This window comes from Procambarus clarkii, chromosome 65 (genome assembly GCF_040958095.1).
Source record: "Procambarus clarkii isolate CNS0578487 chromosome 65, FALCON_Pclarkii_2.0, whole genome shotgun sequence".
NCBI classification, from domain to species: domain Eukaryota; kingdom Metazoa; phylum Arthropoda; class Malacostraca; order Decapoda; family Cambaridae; genus Procambarus; species Procambarus clarkii.
The window spans coordinates 26,972,784-26,996,477 of record NC_091214.1 but is presented as its reverse complement, the minus strand read 5'-3'; the positions used below and the strand labels follow the sequence as shown (position 1 = coordinate 26,996,477).

General features: G+C 51.3%; 1 protein-coding gene across 1 annotated transcript in view; it reads right to left on the bottom strand.

Moving 5' to 3' along the window:
- Positions 1–14,831: 14,831 nt before the first annotated feature.
- The window catches only part of LOC138355035 (MAGE-like protein 2), a 62,883-nt gene continuing 54,020 nt past the window's right edge, over positions 14,832–23,694 (bottom strand). The window contains exon 4 of the mRNA XM_069309746.1: positions 14,832–14,948. Coding sequence (XP_069165847.1) covers positions 14,832–14,948 — 117 coding nt within the window. The remainder of the gene's footprint in view (positions 14,949–23,694) is intronic.

Sequence of the window (23,694 nt, the reverse complement as noted above, 5' to 3'; positions counted from 1 at the left end):
CGGGGGGGTAGTGAGAGGACGGTGATGGGGGGGGGGGTAGTGAGAGGACGGTGATGGGGGGGGGGTAGTGGGAGGACGGTGACGGGGGGGGTAGTGGGAGGACGGTGACGGGTGGCGGGGGGGGGGTTGTGGAAGGACGGTGACGGGGGGGGGGGGGGAAGTGAGAGGACGGTGATGGGGGGGGTAGTGGGAGGACGGTGACGGGTGGCGGGGGGGAGGATGGTGATGGGGGGGGGTAGTGGGAGGACGGTGATGGGGGGGGTAGTGGGAGGACGGTGATGGGGGGGGTAGTGGGAGGACGGTGATGGGGGGGGTAGTGGGAGGACGGTGATGGGGGGGGGGGTAGTGGGAGGACGGTGACGGGGGGGGGTAGTGGGAGGACGGTGACGGGGGGGGGTAGTGGGAGGTCGGTGACGGGGGGGGGTAGTCGGAGGACGGTGACGGGGAGGGGGGGTAGTGGGAGGACAGTGACGGGGAGGGGGGGTAGTGGGAGGACAGTGACGGGGGGGGTAGTGGGAGGACGGTGACGGGGAGGGGGGTAGTGGGAGGACGGTGACGGGGAGGGGGGTAGTGGGAGGACGGTGACGGGGAGGGGGGTAGTGGGAGGACGGTGACGGGGAGGGGGGGTAGTGGGAGGACGGTGCCGGGGGGGGGGTAGTGGGAGGACGGTGACGGGGAGGGGGGTAGTGGGAGGACGGTGACGGGGGGGGTAGTGGGAGGACGGTGACGGGGAGGGGGTAGTGGGAGGACGGTGACGGGGGGGGGTAGTGTGAGGACAGTGACGGGGGGGGTAGTGTGAGGACAGTGACGGAGGGGGGGTAGTGGGAGGACAGTGACGGGGGAGGAAGTAGTGTGAGGACGGTGACGGGAGGGGTAGTGTGAGGACAGTGACGGGGGGGTAGTGTGAGGACAGTGACGGAGGGGGGGTAGTGGGAGGACAGTGACGGGGGAGGAAGTAGTGTGAGGACGGTGACGGGGGGGGGGGTAGTGTGAGGACAGTGACGGGGGGGGTAGTGTGAGGACAGTGACGGAGGGGGGTAGTGGGAGGACAGTGACGGGGGAGGAAGTAGTGTGAGGACGGTGACGGGGGGGGGGTAGTGTGAGGACAGTGACGGGGGGGGGTAGTGGGAGGACGGTGACGGGGAGGGGGGTAGTGGGAGGACGGTGACGGGGAGGGGGGTAGTGGGAGGACGGTGACGGGGAGGGGGGTAGTGGGAGGACGGTGACGGGGAGGGGGGGTAGTGGGAGGACGGTGCCGGGGGGGGGGGTAGTGGGAGGACGGTGACGGGGAGGGGGGTAGTGGGAGGACGGTGACGGGGGGGGTAGTGGGAGGACGGGGAGGGGGTAGTGGGAGGACGGTGACGGGGGGGGGGGTAGTGTGAGGACAGTGACGGGGGGGGTAGTGTGAGGACAGTGACGGAGGGGGGGTAGTGGGAGGACAGTGACGGGGGAGGAAGTAGTGTGAGGACGGTGACGGGAGGGGTAGTGTGAGGACAGTGACGGGGGGGGTAGTGTGAGGACAGTGACGGAGGGGGGGTAGTGGGAGGACAGTGACGGGGGAGGAAGTAGTGTGAGGACGGTGACGGGGGGGGGGTAGTGTGAGGACAGTGACGGGGGGGGTAGTGTGAGGACAGTGACGGAGGGGGGTAGTGGGAGGACAGTGACGGGGGAGGAAGTAGTGTGAGGACGGTGACGGGGGGGGGGTAGTGTGAGGACAGTGACGGGTGGGGTAGTGTGAGGACAGTGACGCAGGGGGGGTAGTGGGAGGACAGTGACGGGGAGGGTAGTGGGAGGACAGTGACGGGGGGGTAGTGAGAGGACAGTGACGGGGAGGGTAGTGTGAGGACAGTGACGGGGGGGGGTAGTGGGAGGACAGTGACGGGGGAGGGTAGTGTGAGGACAGTGACGGGAGGGGGGAGTAGTGGGAGGACGGTGACGGGGAGGGGGTAGTGGGAGGACGGTGACGGGGGGGGGTGGGAGGACGGTGACGGGGGGGGGGTAGTGGGAGGACGGGGAGGGTAGTGGGAGGACGGTGACGGGGAGGGGGGGTAGTGGGAGGACAGTGAAGGGGAGGGGGGGGTAGTGGGAGGACGGTGACGGGGGGGGGGTAGTGGGAGGACAGTGACGGGGGGGGGGTAGTGGGAGGACGGTGACGGGGGGGGAGTACTGAGAGGACGGTGACGGGGAGGGTAGTGGGAGGACGGTGACGGGGGGGGGTAGTGGGAGGACGGTGACGGGGGGGGGGTAGTGGGAGGACGGTGACGGGGTAGGGGGTAGTGGGAGGACGGTGACGGGGGGGTAGTGGGAGGACGGTGACGGGGGGGGGAGTACTGGGAGGACGGTGACGGGGAGGGTAGTGGGAGGACGGTGACGGGGGGGGGGGGTAGTGGGAGGACGGTGACGGGGTAGGGGGTAGTGGGAGGACGGTGACGGGGGGGTAGTGGGAGGACGGTGACGGGGGGGTAGTGAGAGGACGGTGACGGGGAGGGGGGGGTAGTGGGAGGACGGTGACGGGGAGGGGGGTAGTGGGAGGACGGTGACGGGGAGGGGGGTAGTGGGAGGACGGTGACGGGGGGGTAGTGGGAGGACGGTGACGGGGGGGTAGTGGGAGGACGGTGACGGGGAGGGGGGGGTAGTGGGAGGACGGTGACGGGGAGGGGGGGGCTAGTGGGAGGACGGTGACGGGGAGGGGGGGGTAGTGTGAGGACAGTGACGGGGGGGGGTAGTGGGAGGACAGTGATGGGGGGGTAGTGTGAGGACAGTGACGGGAGGGGGGTAGTGTGAGGACAGTGACGGGGGGGGGGGTAGTGTGAGGACAGTGATGGGGGGGGTAGTGGGAGGACGGTGACGGGGGGGGAGTATTGGGAGGACAGTGACGGGGGAGGGTAGTGTGAGGACAGTGACAGGGGGGGGTAGTGGGAGGACGGTGACGGGGGGGGGGTAGTGGGAGGACGGTGACGGGGGGGGTAGTGTGAGGACAGTGACGGGGGGGGGTAGTGGGTAGTGGGAGGACGGTGACGGGGGGGGGGAGTAGTGGGAGGACAGTGACGGGGAGGGGGGGGTTGTGGGAGGACAGTGACGGGGAGGGGGGGGGTAGTGGGAGGACGGTTACGGGGGGGGGGGTAGAGACACAACGAGGGAGCGTCAAACAATATTGGAAGCATCATGGATCACAAGAAGATTACTGAGGACACTGTTGGTGATGAGTTGAGGCAGCGGGGCGTGGTGGTGGTGGTGGTGGTGGTGGTAGTAGTAGTGGTAGCAGTGGTGGTTCTTGTTGGCGTGTTGTACTATCAAGGGGGTGGGTGGCTGGGGGTTGGAATATAATGAAACTTGGTTATTTGAACCGGCCTGATACTTACCATCAGAGACCCCAACCTCTCCCTGACAGAACACACAGCCGACCTCTGTAGCCACACTCCCGCTACCATCGGTCGACCAACAATGGACACTGGAGTGCATGCAAATACTTAGATCACCCTGGTAAGTGTCTGGTTCTGGGAGAGGGGTTCAGCGTTACCTTCATTCAGGGGTACGGCTCACACTGCCTAGTTGTCGTGAGTACACACCCGCTCTCGAGCCGCCGTGCCTCCCCGCACTCTCCTTACTGTGGGATGATCTCTCAATCCCCCTGAGTTATAGTCCGCTATCACTCAAGTTATAGCCGTGTCTCTCTCTAGCCAGGAAGGCTCACCCGGACAAGAGCAAAAACCAGCTAACAAATGTAACATTTAATACACAATACATAAACACATACAAAATACTTATATATACAAGAATAGTGATTATTACTATGCAACTCCATAGGCTGCTATCAACTGATAACACTCCAACATTCCCCCCCAAGTCTTCATCCTATAACTGTACTAGATTGCTGTTTACTCCTCAGCCCACAACCTACTGCATCCTTCACTGCTTCAGGCTGAAATACAGGGAACAGAAATATTCATATACCTCCTACTTTAAAATATACATCAACCTCTGACATTACACTGCGCCTTTCATGCCAAAAAACGCAATCAAGCACTCACTTAAAGCTCAAAATGTCCGAACGCTCCTATGTTCTGTTCCTTGAGGTCCACTATCAAATACATCTGTCTGGGTCTTCAAAATCAGGTTAGGTACTCCATGCTGTTCCTCCAATCTGCGGCATCTGAAGTCCTCCTCGAATGTCAGTGAAGCTCTCTCACACAGCTTCACACAAAGGACAGTGAAGCTCTCACACAGCTTCACACAAAGGACGTGTAGCACTCTCCACTACTTGAAGATTCACTATATCACTAGCGTTCCACTCAACTCGCCACCTTGCAGTTTGGCTTATACTCCTCTGGTACAAATTTCTCTCACTAAATACTTCTTCACAAACTTCATGTCATAATAAATATTTTCCTAACAAAACATAATTAAGTGTATTCACAGAAAATAAACTCCTCTACCCAATATCTCATTAAACACTACGACGTCGCCGCGAGGTGGGTCCTCCCCCATCCTGGACGGGTCCACCTGGGAACATGTCTTGACATGTCGCTGGGGCCTCAGTCACCAGGGCCGCTAGCGGCCCCTCAGTCGGTCACTAGGCACAGAAGAACGAGGGCGCGCCGCTATCGCCTCCAGCATGTCCTCTCGACTTAAATTTCCTATTTCAGCTCAATGGCTCCATAAAATTTCTATCCTATATATATATATATATATATATATATATATATATATATATATATATATATATATATATATATATATATATATATATATATATATATATATATATATGTCGTACCTAGTAGCCAGAATGCACTTCTCAGCCTACTATGCAAGGCCCAATTTGCCTAATAAGCCAAGTTTTCATGAATTATTTGTTTTTCGACTACCTAACCTACCTAACCTAACCTAACCTAACTTTTTCGGCTACCTAACCTAACCTATAAAGATAGGTTAGGTTAGGTTAGGTAGGGTTGGTTAGGTTTGCTCATATATCTACGTTAATTTTAACTCCAATAAATTTTTTTTTACCTCATACATAATGAAATGGGTAGTTTTATCATTTCATAAGAAAAAAATTAGAGAAAATATAATATTTCTGGAAAACTTGGCTTATTAGGCAAATCGGGCCTTGCATAGTAGGCAGAGAAGTGCGTTCTGGCTACTAGGTACGACATATATATATATATATATATATATATATATATATATATATATATATATGTCGTACCTAGTAGCCAGAATGCACTTCTCAGCCTACTATGCAAGGCCCGATTTGCCTAATAAGCCAAGTTTTCCTGAATTAATATATTTTCTCTAATTTTTTTCTTATGAAATGATAAAGCTACCCATTTCATGATGTATGAGGTCAATTTTTTTTATTGGAGTTAAAATTAACGTAGGTATATGACCAAACCTAACCAACCCTACCTAACCTCACCTAACCTATCTCTATAGGTTAGGTTCGGTTTGGTAGCCGAAAAAGTTAGGTTAGGTTAGGTAGGTTAGGTAGTCGAAAAAGCATTAATTCATGAAAACTTGGCTTATTAGGCAAATCGGGCCTTGCATAGTAGGCTGAGAAGTGCGTTCTGGCTACTAGGTACGACATATATATAATATATATATATATACATACATACATACATATGTTCACTATGATCGCTGGGCACACGATCCTGGTCCTCAACAATGGCGCTCACAGGCTGCCCACAAAATCATTATAAGACTGCTTCAGGAGGCTTCAAGTCCTGACTTGAGTACACGGAGTCGCCCAGCAGGCTCCACAATAAAAAACGCCTGCTGGCTTCCTTCCTCTTGAAGAAGCAACACAATTAGAGTTCCACGAAGGCGCGACCGACACATACATACTTTCAGGCCTCCTCTAATTTATGAAAATCACAGAGAACTGATGTACAGAGGCTCCAACAGCTTCCTCACACTTGAAAACAAGTAGCCTTCGCTCCACCACTAACACAGGGAACTATATTGTTCATTCTTCCAGGAGAATCAACAAAGTACAACCACCTTTGATGACTGCCATTGCTCAAGTTAGGTCACGATGTCTTGCTAGCATCACTTCATGCCTCCAGAGTATCTACATCTCATTTCATGTCACTTCTTTAAATGCTCATCCTCTGCTCATATTTTTAAATTATTCACTGACGTTTATTATATATTTAATACTAGCCATACCCGGCCCCGCATTGCTGTGGCTCAGCAACGCATGTGCGTTGCTGAGCCACAGCAACTGTCCCCTTTCCCCCATCCTCCCCACCATTCACCCCACCCTCCCCATCTCTTTGTCCTCCCCCATCCCCCCACTCCACCACCCCCTCGTCCTCCTAACAATTCTCCACTCCACTGTCCCCACGTCCTCCCCCACCATCTCCCTCTCCCCCGTCCTCCATACCATTCCCCCGTCCCCTCCTCCTCCTCCCCAACTCCCCTGTTCCCTTGTCCTCCCCACCATTACCCCCTCCCCTGTTCCCTCATCCTCCCCACCATCCCCCACTCCCATCCCCTCATCCGATGCATTCCCAAATCTGTTGTTCCCATCAGAAAATTGGGAACATCAAATGATCCAATTTTCCCGTTACTGAAATATAAGATAAACAGTTTAACCACCGTGCTGCGCCGAGTTTATTGTGAAATTCCCCCCTGTGCCCGTGAAATAAGGTGTTCCCAAAATTTTTTTTTACATTGTAAATGTTAAATTCCCTTCCCTGAACATGCTCCCTCCATGGAGCTTTTTTGCCGTGGTGAGGGGCTCATGTACACCTCCCTGGGACTGGTGAGGGTTGCCTTTGTCCCCTCTCCTGCCCCCTCTTTGAGTGGTGTACGTGCTGAAGGGCACCATGTAGGGGCCTTGTGAGCCATCAGACCACCCGCTGGAGGGGTCGCCTGTGAGAGGCCGCCCTGAGTGGATGGTTGGGTGTCCAGGCTGCGGCGATAGGGGAATGGGGTCTTAGCACCAGTGTGGGAGATTGGACGATGTAGTAGGACTCCCCTGTTGAAAAGGGGGAGCACCGCTGGGGACGACACACCTTTCCTGCACTGGCCCGTGCTCAGCCTCCCTGGCTGCCCTGGTAGGTGGTATTCCTTGGTTCCAGGTCCCAAACCTTTGAAATTGTTTACTGTATGGATGACGACACAACTTCTCTTACCAAGCCTCATGGGGTGGGAGAACTCCTCCTCCCTGCTCCCCTCCCTCCTCTGTGGTTGGGTCGAGCCCCAAGCCTTCTGTGGTGACCGCCTCGTTCCCTTGCACGGCTCCATCTCTTCTTGTGACTACTGAACCCATCTCTCTCTAGAAGCTCTCACCTCCGTCCCCGCCACGGCAGCTTACGTATGTTCCCTTCCCATACTAATTTGTACCATGCCTTCTTTGGTCCTGCTACGTGGACTAAATACTTTGATCTCCATCCTTTGGATTCAACTCCTCCTGACGATTTTCCCTTCATAGGCATCTTGTTGATTCGGTAGATGCCTCTGTTAACTTTATCCCCACCCGTCTTGGTACCCGTGTCATTGCTGCTCCTCAGGATGCAGCCACTTGCTTGGCCGCCTTATCCTGCATTGGCAAGACCCCTGTTCGGGTCTCCAAGAACGCACGTTGAAATGCCAGTGTTGACACTGTTTTCCTCCCACCCCATGTTGCGACCGGTGTTCGGAAGCTAAAGGACTGTCATGAGGATATCAAGCATATCCTCCAAGGCCAAGGCAATTCTGTTCTTCAGGTAGATACGTTTACTTGTCCCCCTCGTGGTCGTCGCCGTCTGCCACTTCGGGTTGTGAAGATTACCTTTGATGGTAGGACCCTTCCACCCTCTGTCATTCTTGCTGGTGCCAGATGCTCCATTCAGGAGTATATTCCATCTCCTCGGTTCTGTAACAAGTGCTGGAAATTTGGGCTGGTGCTCTCTAATGCTCTAGTCCTCTGTCTCTCTGTCCCATGTGTGGGGGCGAGGGTCACTCTAAGTTGGAGTGCACTTCTCCCCAGGCCCACTGCCTCAATTGCGGTGAGGCCCACCCGACCTTCTCCTGCACTTGTATACGTTACAAACTTGAGGCAGCCGTCCTCAACTTGAAGCACCGGGATCATTTGTCTTTTCCTGAGGCTCGGCGCCAAGTTTGTCATCTCCCCCCATTCACTGGCGTCTCTTATGCTCGCATGTTGCGCTCTTCCTCTCCTCGTCCTTCTCACCTTCATCAGTCTCACAACTGTTTTGAGGCCTTACACAAGGACATGCCCACCATCTACTCCTGTTCCTTTACGTTCTATCCCGGAGGTTCCCCCCTCCTGGTTCTCTGTCTGGGGTTCCCCTTCTTTCTACCCAGTCTGTCATGTCTCCTGTATCTTCTTTCTCCTCTCCCTCTGATCCTCCTTCCCGTCATTCTCCTCCATCTCTTGGCTCTCCACGCCGCCTATCTGTGTGGGGCTGATGTCCATTGCTCGCCCGGAGATCATGTTGTTCACTCTCGTTCTTCTTCTCCTATTGAGACGCTCGAGTCTGTTGCCCAATACATTGCTGCTGGGACACCTGTCTCCGAGTCAAAAGCGAAAGCCTGGTTCGTTTCCTTCCTCCTCCCCGGCGGATAACAAGGCTTCACTTTCTTCTTCGCCCCCCCCCCTATCTCTGGCTCTATCGTTCCATCCCCCTCTCGTTTCGGTGGTAGAGCCCCTGTTCCCGCTGTGGAGGTTTCTTTGGCCCCGCTTCCATCTCGGTTACTGACATTACTGAGGTGCGCTTCCCTCTATCTGCCCCTTCGATGATCCTGATCCCGACGCTGAGCTGCTTTAACGTGCTATGTTCCTTTTTCACCTTTGTTTCTTCGTTCTTCTCTGTTGCTATCCTTCCTCTTCTCGTCGATGTCTATTCTTCAGTGGAAAATTCGTGGTTATTATGCCAATTTCCTTGAACTTCAACTTATGATTTCACAGTTTTTGCCCCTTTGAGTCTCCAGGAGCCGATGCTTGGTGCTCGTCCTGGTCGCTTCTGTGTCTAATCCTTTCTCTTCCCCCCCCACCCCCGCTGGCTGTTGCCGGGGTCCATAACTCTTTTGCTCTCTTGATTCGCTCTGATGTTCCCTTCGTCCCCCTACTTTTTCCGTCGCCTTTCCAATGTTCTGTTGCCTGTCTCTTTGTACATAAATGGAACAACTCGTGTACCATTTATCTTCCCCCAAGTGTCCCACTTTCTCTTCCTAATCTTAAACACCTACTGGACTCCTTTCAGGAGCCTGTGCTCCTGCTGCGTGATTTCAAGTGTCGACATACCCTTTTGGGTGATGTTCTGACAAACACCCGGAGTCGCCTTCTGGAACCATTTAGTCTCTCTTCTTTCCTGTCTCTTCTGAATTCTGGCGAGCCCACTTATTTGGACTCTCAGACTCGCTCCCTTTCCTGTCTCGATCTTTCTCTTTGCTGGTCATCTCTTTACTTATATTCTGAGTGGTGGGTCCTTGATGACCTCCATGGCAGTGACCATTTTCCCATCCTTGTTACCTTTTTCTCTTTTCACCCTCGCCTCTCCTTCCCTAGGTGGCGGTTGGCCAAGGCTGACTGGCGCCTCTTTACCCTCCGTGCTACTGTCTCCAACCTCTCCATTCTGCCTCTCCCTTGTGCCCTCCTCCTCTTTCATGACACCATCTTCGACATTGCCCTCCACTCTGTTCTTCACTCATCCTCTCGGGGAACATGGAAGTGCGTTCCCTGATGGAATGCAGACTGTGCTCGGGCTGTCCGCTGTAAGCGTGCAGCTTGGAAGAGACACCGCTGTCGGCAGACGGCCAAGTCTTGTTTCTTGATTCGAAAGGTGAGAGCGATGGCTAGTAGGACCATCCATACCACTAAACGTGCATGTTAGATGTCTTATGTCTCTACCATCACGTTCGAAACTCCTCTGCCACTGATCTGGAAGCGTATCCGCAAGATAGCGGATAAGTTTGTTCCCGATGTTTTGCCGGTCCTTCACCTTCGTGGTACTCTTGTGGCGGACCCATTGCAGGTCGTGACCAAATTGGGTTCCCACTTCTTCTGTTAGCTTAGGTTCTCATCTTCCTCACTCATTCCTTCTTCGTAAGCCTCTTCTTGAATCTCGTTCTTTAGATTTCTGAACCCATCTCTGCCTTCCCTATAACGATCCCTTCTCTCTCTTTGAGCTTCAGTATGCCCTGGCCCTCTGCGGTTCTACAGCGGCGGGCTCCGATGGCATTCATTATGAGATGCTTCGCCGTCTCCCTCCGTGCACGTCTCAGTATTTACTGAGTCTGTATAATCGGGTGTGGGAGTCGTCGTCAGTCCCTGAGGACTGGCTCGATACTGTTGTCCTCCCTGTTTGGAAACCAGGGTCTCTCGATTGGGACATCTCCTAAGGACTTCCGCCCTATTTCCCTCACGAGTTGTGTCTGCAAGCTCTTTGAACGTATGATTAACGTTCGTCTGATGTGGTTCTTAGAACATTATCACCAACTCTCTCCTTTTCAATTTGGTTTTTGCAAGTGCCGCAGCACAACAGATGTCCTGGTGAACTTGGAGGTCTATATTCGTACTACTTTTGCTGCAAAGACCTCCATTGTTGCCGTCCTTTTTGACCTGGAAAAGGGCTACGACACCACTTGGCGATATCATATTTTTTCCCAGCTTCATTCTTTTGGCCTTCGTGGTAATCCCCCTCTCGTTTTCCAAAGTTTCCTCTCTCGTCGTTCCTTTTGCGTGAGGGTTGGTAACACTCTCTCTGCCCCTTTTCGGTAATATGAGGGTGTTCCCCAAGGAAGTGTTCTGAGCACTACTCTTTTTTTTTCTGGTTGCCCTCAATGGTCTTCTTTCCTCCCTTCCTTTTGAGGTATTCTCCACTGTCTATGTCGACCATCTTACCCGTTGTTGTTAGGGTGAAGATTCGCCTCTCCTTCAACGGCGGCTTCAACTTGCGATTAATGCCATGTCGTCTTTGGCCACTGATCATGGCTTCAAGTTCTCTATGTCTAAGACTTGTGCTCTGACTTACTCGGAAGCATTTCGTTCTTCGTCTCTCTTTGTCACTTAACGGTCATTCCCTTGTGTACAGGAATTCCGCTAAGCTTTTGGGGTTAATCTCTGACACTCGTTTGTCTTGGTCTCCTCATATCGCTTACCTCCAAGCTGAATGCTCTAAGGCCCTTGCCCGCCTTAAGGTTTTGTCCCATACTTCTTGCGGATAGATGCACGCTCCTCTCTTTACATTCCTTTCTCGTCCTGTCTAAACTCAATTATGGTTGCCCTCCATACTCGTCTGCTTCTCCTTCTACTCTTCGCCGTCTTGATGCTTTGCACCGTACTGGGTTGTGCCTCAGTTCTGGTGCCTTTCGTTCGACTCCCGTCCTCAACTTGTATATTGACACTGGCTTCATGTCTCTCCAGGACCGCCGTGATTGCTATTGTCTACGCTATCTGGTGCGGTCCTTGCAACATCCTTCCTCTCGCCTCTGTCGTGCTTTGACTCTTACCCTTCCTCTTGTTCCTGTTCCTCTTCACCGCTGCCCTCTTTCTGTCCGGCTGTCTCGCTTACAGGACTCTTTCCATTCGTATTTCTAATGTGTCTCCTCGTTTTGTTCCTTCCTAGGGAGCCGGTCGGCCGAGCGAGGGAGCCGGTCGGCCGAGCGAGGGAGCCAGTCGGCCGAGCGAGGGAGCCGGTCGGCCGAGCGGACAGCACGCTGGACTCGTGATCCTGTGGTCCTGGGTTCGATCCTAGGCGCCGGCGAGAAACAATGGGTAGAGTTTCTTTCATTCTATGCCCCTGTTACCTAGCAGTAAAATAGGTACCTGGGTGTTAGTCAGCTGTCACAGGCTGCTTCCTGGGAGTGGAGGCTTGGTCGAGGACCGGGCCGCTGGGACACTAAAAGCCCCGAAATCATCTCAAGATAACCTCAAGAAGATTCCTTGCCCACCGTGGATAGTCCCCCTTCCAAAATTTTGTACTTCCCTGACCCGCATCACTAAAGTTTTTACCCCTCCTACAGTTCTGAAACGTCTTTTTCTTGAGCACTTTTCTTCTCACTCCCGCTCCGTTTCCGTCTTCACCGATGGGTCGGTGGACGGTGTAGGCTACTGTTGTTTTTCTTGACCGCACTTATGTGTGTCACCTCCCGTCAAAGAGTAGCATCTTCACAGTGGAACTTCTTTCTGTTCATATTTCTAATGGTTCTCATATTGTTCCTTCCTTGCCTCCGTGGAGAGTCCCCCTTCCCAAGTTTTGTACGTCCTTGACTTGTATTACTAAAGCCTTTACCCCTCCTACGATTCTGAAAAACCTCTTCCTTCAGCACTTTTCTTCGCACTCCCACTCTATTTCCATCTTCACCGATGGGTCTAAGTCTGCGGACGGTGTGGGCTACTCTGTTGTTTTTCCTGACCGTACTTATATGTGTCGCCTCACTTCGGAGGCTAGCGTCTTTACAGCAGAACATTATGCTATTCTCTCTGCTCTCTGTCCCTGGCTTTCTCATTCTCATTCCTCCTTTGTGGTTGTAGTTGACTCTCGTAGTGCCCTCATGGCTCTTGGGTCCTTTAATCCTGTCCATCCGGTGGTCATCGAGAATCAACATTGGCTGTTTCTTATTTCTATTAAATTTAAATCTGTAGAGTTTTGCTGGGTTCCCAACCATATTGGTGTTTCTTTCAATGAGCGTACGGATGCTGCCGCCAGGGAAGCTATCCGCTCCTGTCCCATCTCCCATAAAGGTATTCCATACTGCGACTTTTACCCGGTTATTCATTCCTCCGTCCTTGCCCGTTGGCAGAGTTGTTAGGATTCTGTGGTTGGTAACAAACTGCGTACACTTAAGCGTAATGTGTCAATGTGGCCTTCCTCTTGCCACCATAACCGGCGGTGGGAAACAGCTCTAGCAAGGATGTGTCTTGGCCGTACTCGCTTAACTCACAGTCTCTTAGTAGAGTGCTGCCCGGCTCCTTATTGTCTAAATTTCATTGTCCCTCTTACGGTCGTGCATATCCTTGTTAGAAGTCCTGACTTCCAGGACGAGCGTGTGTCTTGCTTTCCGACCGTCCCTGACGGTCACTTGTCCCTCGATAGACTTCTTGGTGAATCAGATACTTTTGATATTGTTCGCCTTATGCGCTTCTGTTCCCGTATTGTCATCCTTGGTGACATTTAGCGCCCTCTGATTATCCTGTACATTTGATGGTGCTACACAGCCTTCCCAGTTTGGTGCCTTCTTTTGATAATTACTTACTTGGCATTCCTTAAGGGTGTGAGGCAGCGGCTCATGCAGCTAGAGCCTACATTGCCAACATTATAGATGAAAACGCCCTGATAAAACTGGATATCAAAAATGCTTATAATTTGGTTAGTATGCAGTACTCAGTCCAGGTCATCGCTTTTTCCTTCCATCTACCCGTTTGTAAATTCATGTTACAGTAAGAATCTAACTCTGTTATTCAGGGAAAATCGAATCACAAGGTGTCCAAAAGGATGACCCCTTGCTTCTCTTCTTTTCTGCCTAATCATGAAGGATGTAAAAAATAACCTGTCCAGTGAGCTCAACATTTGGATTTTGGACGATGGTACTCTAGCTGGCTCCCCAGACTCCCTCCTAGAGGACGTAAGAATAATTCAGGAGCAAGGAGCAAGTCTTGGCCTCACCCTGAACTTTTCAAAGTGCGAAATAATCTCTAACAACCAGCACATAATAAAATAAATAAAGGATGTTTTGCCTGATATCCATATCACCAACCCAGAGGACAGCACACTCCTCAGCGCTCCTCATGGAGGGAATGCTATCGACAAGGTCCTGGGTAAGAAGATTGCTGACCTGAAGGGGATGGTTGATAGGATTGAGGACATTGATGCGCATGATGCACTTTACATCACCAGATGCTTGTCCCTCCCCACGCTGACTAACTCTTAGATGTTTCCCATCTTTCAATAATGTTAAATTAGAAGAGTACAACAGCTTGCTGAAATCAATGCTAGAAAAAGCCCTGAACCTTTCTCTCGGCTACTCGGTGGAAACAGGCCTCCCTTCCTGTCAGACTCGGGGGCCTCGGCGTTCGCACAGCAACACAAATTGCTGCACCAACGTTCCCATCTTCTTCAGTGGCATCTGACAACCTGGTGAAGGAAATCCTACCTGATGCCCTAGGTCAACAGGCAGGGGTACATGATCCCAGTTTTACAGACTGCAACACCAAATGGAGGTCTCTCGCAGGACCAGCACCCCAACCACCGCCTTCAGCTCACAAGCAGTCCAGCTGGGATCGCCCCATTGTAGACCGAGCAGTTGCAACATATGAGCTGCTACACCACCACATGACACTGCCCGACTTAGAGCTGTAGCAGCTCCCCATACAAGTGACTTCCTATTAGCAACCCCAATGTCAACAACCGGCACCCGTCTCACACCGCAGGCCCTCCGAATTGCCGTGGCTCTCCGCCTCGCTGCCTCAATCCACACCGAATACAGGTGTATTTGCGGCGAGGCAGAGGCCGACAGGTACGGACGGCATGGCCTTCTCTGCCAAAGGACAGGAGGATGGCATGCAAGACACGGCGAGGTCAATGACATTATTTAGAGGTGTCGGGTATTTTACTAGCAGCCATTTAATTTATTTTATTTAAATATTGATGTATTTTATTTTACTTTAATTTATTATCTTATTATTACTTTAAAACGTGGACTGTTTAAAAGTTTATCCTACTAGGTGTTTACCTGATCACATAGTTGGGATCAGGTTTGATCCCAACTATTTGCATGTTTGAACATCAACCAGCAAATTTAGTGCTCTACAATAAACAATGATTAGTATAAAGTAGTTAATAAAGGTATATATTGGCTGTCATTTGTAATTGGTAGTGTCAGAGCTGGTCCTCCACATGTGGTCTCCTGGACCTGGTAATGGCGGCTGTGGTCTTGGGTAGAGCTATGTACGTGTAACAGCTCTCTGGGAGTCTCTTCAGCTCATCATAGGCAACCTGCCGAATTATTACCCTAAACAATTGTACAAAATTTATTATAGTCAATTATGTGACTGAAAATAATGATTGTTATTATTAGTAAAACCAGGCTTACCGTTGGTTTGGGCTTCGTAGGCGTCCTAACCAACTAACCTATCTGATAATTAAGTGACCACTTATTAATAAGAGATCGGGGTATAGTCAGATACTCAGGTCTTCCTGTTATTGATGATAAGGTTGGTGGGGCTGGATCACTATTGGGTCATCTATTATGAGATCTTTGCCGCGGTTGCCCCCTCCCCATCCGGCCCGTTGGCGTCGTGAGGGGGCTTGGTGGACGGCTGTCGGAGTGTGATGCTCCGTTGGGCAGTCCTCTGTCCTTTTCTGGCCTTGCACTCCTGCTGCTGTCTTCTCCAATTGTGCCGGATCGCTTTTCCTTTTCCTTATGTTTCGTTTTTCTTCCCCCTCTTCTCCTATCTGCTTGTCGTTTCCTGCCGACCTTTTGCTTGTTTTGGATTATTTCTTTGGACTTCTTCTATTTTGACGTCCGGGTGCTTGAGGAGGCATACTCTTGCACCCGTAGAACTGTAGTACCCAACGTCTCGAGTGAGGGGAAACCTTTTATTGTCAATCCCCCTTTCGTCACTGAACCCGATCTCGACGGACTGACGGTTCTTAAGGTGGCGTTTGTGGGGCGTATACTCACGACGCACCCCTAGGGGGCCCCAGCATGATCGGCGATAGCTTCCTGTTGGGTGTCCTGCCTCTAATTGTGGCTCCATGGTGGGTATGGGAGCACATTCGTGGATGAATTTGTCACTTTTCGTCTCTATGTCGTTGAATGTTTCCGTTGTACCCTCTCAGGCTCGTGGGGTGGGCGACCAAGCCCCCGAATCGGCCTGTATTGGAAGACCAGGCTCTGTAGCTCCCGCTGCGTTGGGCCCCGACCTTGCTCCTCCTTTGACTGTCCTGACTTCTTACCCCAGCTCCCCTCCCTCCTCTGTGGTTGGGTCGAGCCTCCAGCCCCCGGTGGTGACCACTTCGTCCCCTGGTGTGGCTAAGTCTTTCGTTGTGACTACTACGCCTTTTGACCCCTCTCTCTCTAGGGGTTCTCAACGCCGTTCGCGCCCCAACCGCACTCGCTCGATTCCTTCCCGTGCTGATGCGTATCAGGCCTTGTTTGGTCCTGCTTCATGGGCCAAATACTTTGATCTCCTCCCTCTTGATTCTGCGCCTCCTGACGATTTCTCCCTCCATCGGCATCTTGTAGATTCCGTGGATGCGTCTGTTACTTTCAACCCCACTCGTCTCGGTACACGTGTCATTGCTGCTCCTTCTCAGGATGCGGCTTCCCGCTTGGCTGCCTTATCTTGCCTTGGCGAGATCCCTGTTCGGGTCTCCAAGAACGTTCAGATGAATGCCAGTGTTGGCACTATTCTCCTCCCACCCCATGTTGCAACCGGTGTTCGGAATCTGCAGGATTGCCACGATGATATTCGGCATATCCTTAATGCCCAAGGCCATTCTGTCCTCCAGGTTGACTCGTTTACTCGTCCCCCTCGTGGTCGTCGCCGTCAACCCCTTCGCGTTGTGACGATCACCTTTGAAGGTAGGACCCTTCCATCCTCTGTCATTCTTGCTGGTGCTAGGTGCTCTGTCCAGGAGTATATTCCTTCTCCTCGACTTTGTAACAAGTGCTGGAGGTTTGGGCATGGTGCCCTCCGCTGCTCTGGGACTGTCTCTCTCTGTCCTTTGTGTGGGAGTGAAGGTCACTCTAAGTCGGAGTGCACTTCTCCCCAGGCTCGTTGCTTCAACTGCGGTGAGGCCCATCCTACCTTCTCCCGTGCGTGTGTCCATTACAAGCTTGAGGCAGCCGTCCTCAATTTGAAGCACCGGGACCGTTTATCTTTTCCTGAGGCGAGACGCCAGGTTCGCCGGCTCCCGCCTTTTGCTAATATCTCTTATGCTCGCGTGTTGCGCTCTTCCTCTCCTCGTCCTTCCCGCCTTCCTCAGACTCACAACCGTTTCTGGGCCTTGGACCCTGATGCGCCCACTGCCCCCTCCTCTGTTCCTTTGGGTTCTCTCCCGAAGGATCCTCCTCCTGGTCCTCTGTCTGGGGTTCCCCTTCCTTCTACCCGGTCTGTCGTGTCTCCTGTGTCTTCTTCCTCGTCCCCCTCCGATCCTCCTTCCCATCCTCTTCCTCCATCTATCGGCTCTCCCCACCGCCTGTCGGTGCGGGCGGATGTCCATTGCTCTCCTAACGGCCGTCGTGTGTGCTCTCGTTCGGCTTCTCCTGTTGAGACACTGGAATCTGTTGCCCGGTACGTAGTTGCTGGGACACCGGTCTCTTTAAGTCAGAAGCGAAAGCCTGGCTCCTCTCCTTCCTCTTTCCCGGCAGGTAAGAAGGCTTCGCTTTCTTCCTCAGCTCCTACTTCTGGCTCTGTTGCTCCTTCCCCTCCCATTTCAGTGATTGTGCCCCCTGTTTCTGCTATGGAGGTTTCTTTGGCCCCTGCTTCCCTTTCGGTTGCTGCTCTTGCTGAGGTGCGCTCCCCTCTTTCTACTCCCCCTCTTCCTGCTGCTGTCCTTGACTGCTCCTCTCCGTTGTCTCCTCTTCCTCCTCCTCCTCCTCCGGACCCCACCCGCCCACCTCTGATCTGTTCTCCCGTTTCCTTCCCTCCGTCTTTGCTCAGTTTACCCATGCCCCCTAACCCTGATTTTGCTGACCCTGATCCCGACCCTGATATTCTTTAACGTGCTCTGTTGCTCTTTCGCCTTTGTTTCTTCCTTGTTCTCTGTTTTTGTCCTTTCTCTTCTCGTCGTTGTCCATTCTTCAATGGAACGTTCGAGGTTATTACGCCAATTTCCTCGAACTCCAACTTCTGATTTCGCGGTTTTCGCCCCTTTGTGTCCGTCTCCAGGAGCCAATGCTTGGTGCTCGTCCTGGTCGTTTTCGTGGCTATTCCTTTCTCTTCCCCCCCCCCCCCCAGCCATTGCTGGGGCTTCTAATTCTTCTGCTCTCTTGATTCGTGCTGATGTTCCCTTTGTTCCTTTGCTTTTTCCTTCGCCTCTCCATTGTTCTGCTGCTCGTATCTTTGTGGGGAAATGGTACACAGTTTGTTCCATTTATCTCCCCCCGAGTGTCCCGCTCTCTCTTCCTGATTTGAAACACCACCTAGACTCCTTGCCGGAGCCTGTGCTCCTGCTGGGTGACTTCAATTGTCGTCATTCTCTTTGGGGTGACGTTCTGACGAATACCCGGGGTCGCCTCCTTGAGCCGTTTCTCCTCTCTTCTTCCCTGTCTCTTCTGAATTCTGGTGAGCCCACTCATTTGGACTCTCGGACTCGCACCCTTTCTTGTTTTGATCATTCTCTCTGCTCTTCTTCTCTTTACTTAGATTTCACGTGGCAGGTTCTTGATGACCTCCATGGAAATGATCATTTCCCCATCCTTGTTTCCTTTTTCTCTTTTCGCCCTTCCCTCTCTTTCCCTAGGTGGCAGTTTGCTAAGGCAGACTGGACCCTATTTACCCTCAGTGCTGCTCTCTCTGACCTCTGCCTTCTGCCTCTCTCTCACGCTCTCCTCCTTTTTCATGACACCGTCTTCAACGCTGCCCTCCGCTCTATTCCTCGCTCTTCCTCTCGGGGTCCGCGGAAGTGCGTTCCCTGGTGGAATGCGGACTGTGCTCGGGCTGTCCGCTGTAAGCGTGCAGCCTGGAAGAGGCACCGCCGTAGGCAGACGACCGATTCTTTTCTTTTCTTTCGGAAAGCGAGTGCGGTGGCCCGTAGGGCCATCCGTACGGCTAAACGTGAATGTTGGGCATCTTATGTCTCAACAATTACGTCCGAAACCCCTCTGGCCCAGATCTGGAAGCGTATCCACAAGATAGCGGGTAAGTTCGTTCCCGAAGTTTCACCGGTCCTTCACCTCCATGATACTCTTGTGGCGGACCCGTTGCAGGTCGCTTCCGAACTGGGTTCCCACTTTTCTTCTGTTACCTCTGGTCTTCATCTTCCCCAATCTTTCTTTCTTCGTAAACCTGTCCTTGAGTCTCGTCCTTTAGATTTCTGCACTCATCTTCAGCTTTCCTATAATGATCCCTTCTCTCTCTCTGAACTTCGTTCTGCCCTGGCCCTCTGCGGTTCTACGGCGGCGGGCTCCGATGGTATTCATTATGAGATGCTTCGCTATCTCCCTCCGAGCACGTATCAGTATTTACTGAGTCTGTATAATCGGATCTGGGAGTCGTCGTCAGTCCCTGAGGACTGGCTCGATGCCGTTGTCCTCCCTGTTCACAAACCGGGGTCTCTGGGTACTTCCCCTAAGGACTTTCGCCCTATTGCTCTCACAAGTTGTGTCTGCAAACTCTTTGAACGTATGGTTAACGTTCGTCTGATGTGGTTCCTGGAACACCATCACCTCCTCTCCCCTTCTCAATTTGGTTTCCGCAAGTGCCGCAGCACGACAGATGTCCTGGTGAACTTGGAGGTCTATATTCGTACTGCTTTTGCTGCGAAGACCTCCGTTGTTGCCGTCCTTTTTGACCTGGAAAAGGCTTACGACACCACTTGGCGTTATCATATCCTATCTCAACTTCATTCTTTTGGCCTTCGTGGTCATCTCCCTCTCTTTCTCCGCAGCTTCCTCTCTCGTCGTTCCTTTCGGGTGCGCCTTGGTACCGCTCTCTCTCCCTCTTTTCAGCAATACGAAGGTGTGCCCCAGGGTAGTGTTCTGAGCACTACTCTTTTTCTGGTTGCCCTCAATGGTCTTCTTTCCTCTCTTCCTTCTGGTGTCTTCTCCGCTCTCTATGTCGATGATCTTACCCTTTGTTGTCAGGGTGATGATTCGCCTCTCCTTCAACGCCGGCTTCAACTTGCAATTGATGCCGTGTCGTCTTGGGCCACTGATCATGGCTTCAAGTTCTCTACTTCTAAGACTTGTGCCATGACTTTTACGCGGAAACGGGTTGTTCTTCGTCCCTCTTTGTCACTTTATGGTCATCCCCTTGAATACTAAGATTCCGCGAAGCTTTTGGGGTTATTCCTTGACACTCGTTTGTCTTGGTCTCCCCATATCTCTTACCTCTGTGTTGAGTGCTCTAAGGCCCTTACCCTCCTTCGGGTCTTGTCCCATACTTCTTGGGGGGCAGATAGGCGCACTCTCCTTGCTTTACATTCCTCTCTCGTCCTGTCTAAGCTCGATTATGGTTGCCCTGCTTACTCGTCTGCTTCTCCTTCTACTCTTCGCCGTCTTGATGCTTTGCACCATACTGGGTTGCGCCTCAGTTCTGGTGCCTTTTGTTCGACTCCCGTCCTTAGCTTGTATGTTGACACTGGCTTCCTGTCTCTCCGGGACCGCCGTGATCGCTACTGTCTTTGCTATCTTGCGAGGTCCTTGCAACTTTTTCTGGTCCTTTTTTGAGAGAAAAAAAGCATTTTATGTGTCTTCTAACCAAAGTCGGGCTCTTACCAGCCATATCAAACCCCCCATACATTACGTCCTCCTATGATGGAGTGATAGACGGCCGACAGGCCTTAATATCGCCTGCGATAGCAGGCGGCTTGACGTTTGCGAGGCACTACATATTAAGAAGTCAACACCAGCAATCAACAGCCAATTAATGCACAACTATATTCTACCCACCTCAAGACTCCGCTCCAATATAGAAGCATCAAGAAATATGGACCAATAGGCTTTCTACAATCACTTCCATTTCAATACCCATTGTTTCGTGTTCTGTCTTGTGTTGATGAAATTAATACCCTATTAATGCCACCTCTTGTTCTGTCTTGTGTTGGTGAAATTAATACACTATTAATGCCACCTCACCCCATCCACCTCACTCAAATGTAGATATAAACAAAAATCAGAGATGTGTAAGTTCTATTCAGTTGTGTATTTGTAAACTAAAGTCTTTGAAAATGTAATAAGTTTTACGAAACGCGCTCGTGTCGCGTCAGACTAGAAATAAAAATGAATTTTGGAGAATTGATTTTTGAATTACCTCCAACAGTGAAAAGAAATGTACGAAAGATTGAGAAAATTCGTGTTAGAATTATTAATCTTACTTTTTCTGTCATATTTAATAATATATATATGTATTTATATACATATATATTTATATATTTATTATATATATATATATATATATATATATATATATATATATATATATATATATATATATATATATATGTCGTACCTAATAGCCAGAACGCACTTCTCAGCCTACTATTCAAGGCCCGATTTGCCTAATAAGCCAAGTTTTCATGAATTAATGTTTTTTCGTCTACCTAACCTACCTAACCTAACCTAACCTAGCTTTTTTTGGCTACCTAACCTAACCTTACCTATAAATATAGGTTAGGTTAGGTTAGGTAGGGTTGGTTAGGTTCGGTCATATATCTACGTTAATTTTAACTCCAATAAAAAAAATTGACCTCATACATAGAGAAAAGGGTTGCTTTATCATTTCATAAGAAAAAAACTATAGTAAATATATTAATTCAGGAAAACTTGGCTTATTAGGCAAATCGGGCCTTGAATAGTAGGCTGAGAAGAGAGTTCTGGCTACTAGGTACGACATATATATATATATATATATATATATATGATAAATATAAAATAATAGGGGTACCAGTTCTGGTGCAATTGTAGAGACTTATTGCCTCAAAGAAAATAGCGTATTCAGTGAAGACCTTGTGGGTTCTCTCTGAACACTTTACTCTTTTCTTCTCCTACCACCCTTATTCTTTTTTATTATTTTCATTTTATTATATTGCAATGTTGATTGTTTACCTGTTGATTGACGGTTGAGAGGAGGGACCAAAGAGCCAGAGCTCAACCCCCGCAAACACAACTAGGCGAGTACAACTAGGTGAGTACACACACACACCCCACACACACACACACACACACGCACACGCACACGCACACGCACACGCACGCACACACGCACACACACACACACACACACACACACACACACACACACACACACACACACACACGTACACACACACACGTATAACAATCAGTGTTCAAAGACCTCGTCCAGCTCCTCGGGGGTCGGGTGCGTACCCAAGATACAGCACGCATTTTCCATCTGGACCGCGACACTGAGGCGCTGGAACAGGAAACTGGCCGCTCTTGAGTCTGTAGTTTTCCCAATGAGTTCCTCGCCCACCTCCTTTTGGAACTTAAGTGCACAGTTACCCCAGGTGCCCAGAGTCTGAGCCTATCGGCACGAACCTGTAACAACATTCTAGGTCCCTGTACTTGTTGGTTTTCTGGGTCTCCTTGAAGGTGGCCGCCCCGCCTCCCTCAGCTGTGTTGTAAGGTAGATAGGTATCAATCCATGTGGATGCACACGTGTAGTCCCACACGACCTGTTTACCTTCCCTCCACGGCTGCAGGGTGACTCCATCGGGGCGTTTTTGACTGTTGTCAGGTCTGCACAACTGAGGTTCTCTTTGTGCTGGACACCCAGCTGTAGCCAAACTTCTCTTGATGATGTCATTGACTGCTTCATGTCTGGCAATCTTTCCCTGTGTCTTACGACAGATGAGACCATGGCTGCCGTATTGGTCTGCCCGTGCATGGCCGCAAATACACCGGTGCTCGGTGGAGATAGGGGCGGCAAGGCGCAGGGCAACACCAATACTTAGGGCCCGATGGTCCAGGCAGGTGCCCAAGGCGGAATTAGGGACTGCCAATAGGAAGTCCCCAGCATGGGGGGAGCTTGCACAGCTAGGAGACGCGCTCAGTCTTTCCCAGAAGCTGTCTCCAGCAATGCTATGACATGTTCTCCACTATGGGGCTATCCCATTTGGCCTGTTTGCCGTCGTTTGGAAATGTTGGTCGAGGGGAAGAGTTGGCAAGTGTGTCCCACTGATCGGCTCCTTCCGCGGATTTGGGATCATACTGCCAATGGTGTCTCATAGGTATTCTGGTAGTATTTCATTGACTAATTCACTTGTAGCACTGGTGGAGGATAAGAATGCCGGCAATGCTAACTGTCGCCTTGCATATACCTATACCCCCAAGTTTAACTGGGAGCGTTGCTTGGTTCCACTGGTCATCTTGCAGGGAGAATGTTTAACACTTTCATAGTTACTGACTTTAGGAGTGAATCGTATTCCGTTAATTTTGGGCAGTTGAAGGAAGGAGCAAACCTGAGGAAATAGGTCAGTCTGGGCAAGGCCAGGCACCTTGTGAGAAGGTACAAAGCATCGTGTGCGTCCAAAGCCCCTATTCGCGCCTCCATCCTCCTCAGGTCGTTCAGCTTTTCTTCGAGGACTACCTCAATGGCGCTCGAGCCCAGAGGTGCCCCTAGCAGCACACTGTCGGTGGGAGCGATCACTTGGGCTCCTGGCAATATGGTTCGCACTGCATCTATGGTTGGTTGGCTAGATGAGATGATTTCACACTTTAATGGGTTTAGGGTGAGTCCTAACTCCTCTCCCTTAGATTTCAATAGCCATAGATTACTTGACAGAGATTCCTGTGTCCCTGCCAGGGTGCCATCGTCCAGGAACCAGATGTTGAGTTCGCTGGTCAACCTGCTTGTGACATCTTTAGCTGCCATACAGAAAAGGAAAGGGGCAAGTGGGTCTCCCTGCTGGACGACACCTGCAGAAAGTTTCATGTTCCCTAAAGAACAGTGTTGATTCCCTACTGTACCCTGCTGAGACGAAGGGGAGTAGACAAGGAAAGCTTGTTCGAGCTGCTACAGTACCACATCCCTTTTTACCTGGTTGAAGGCAT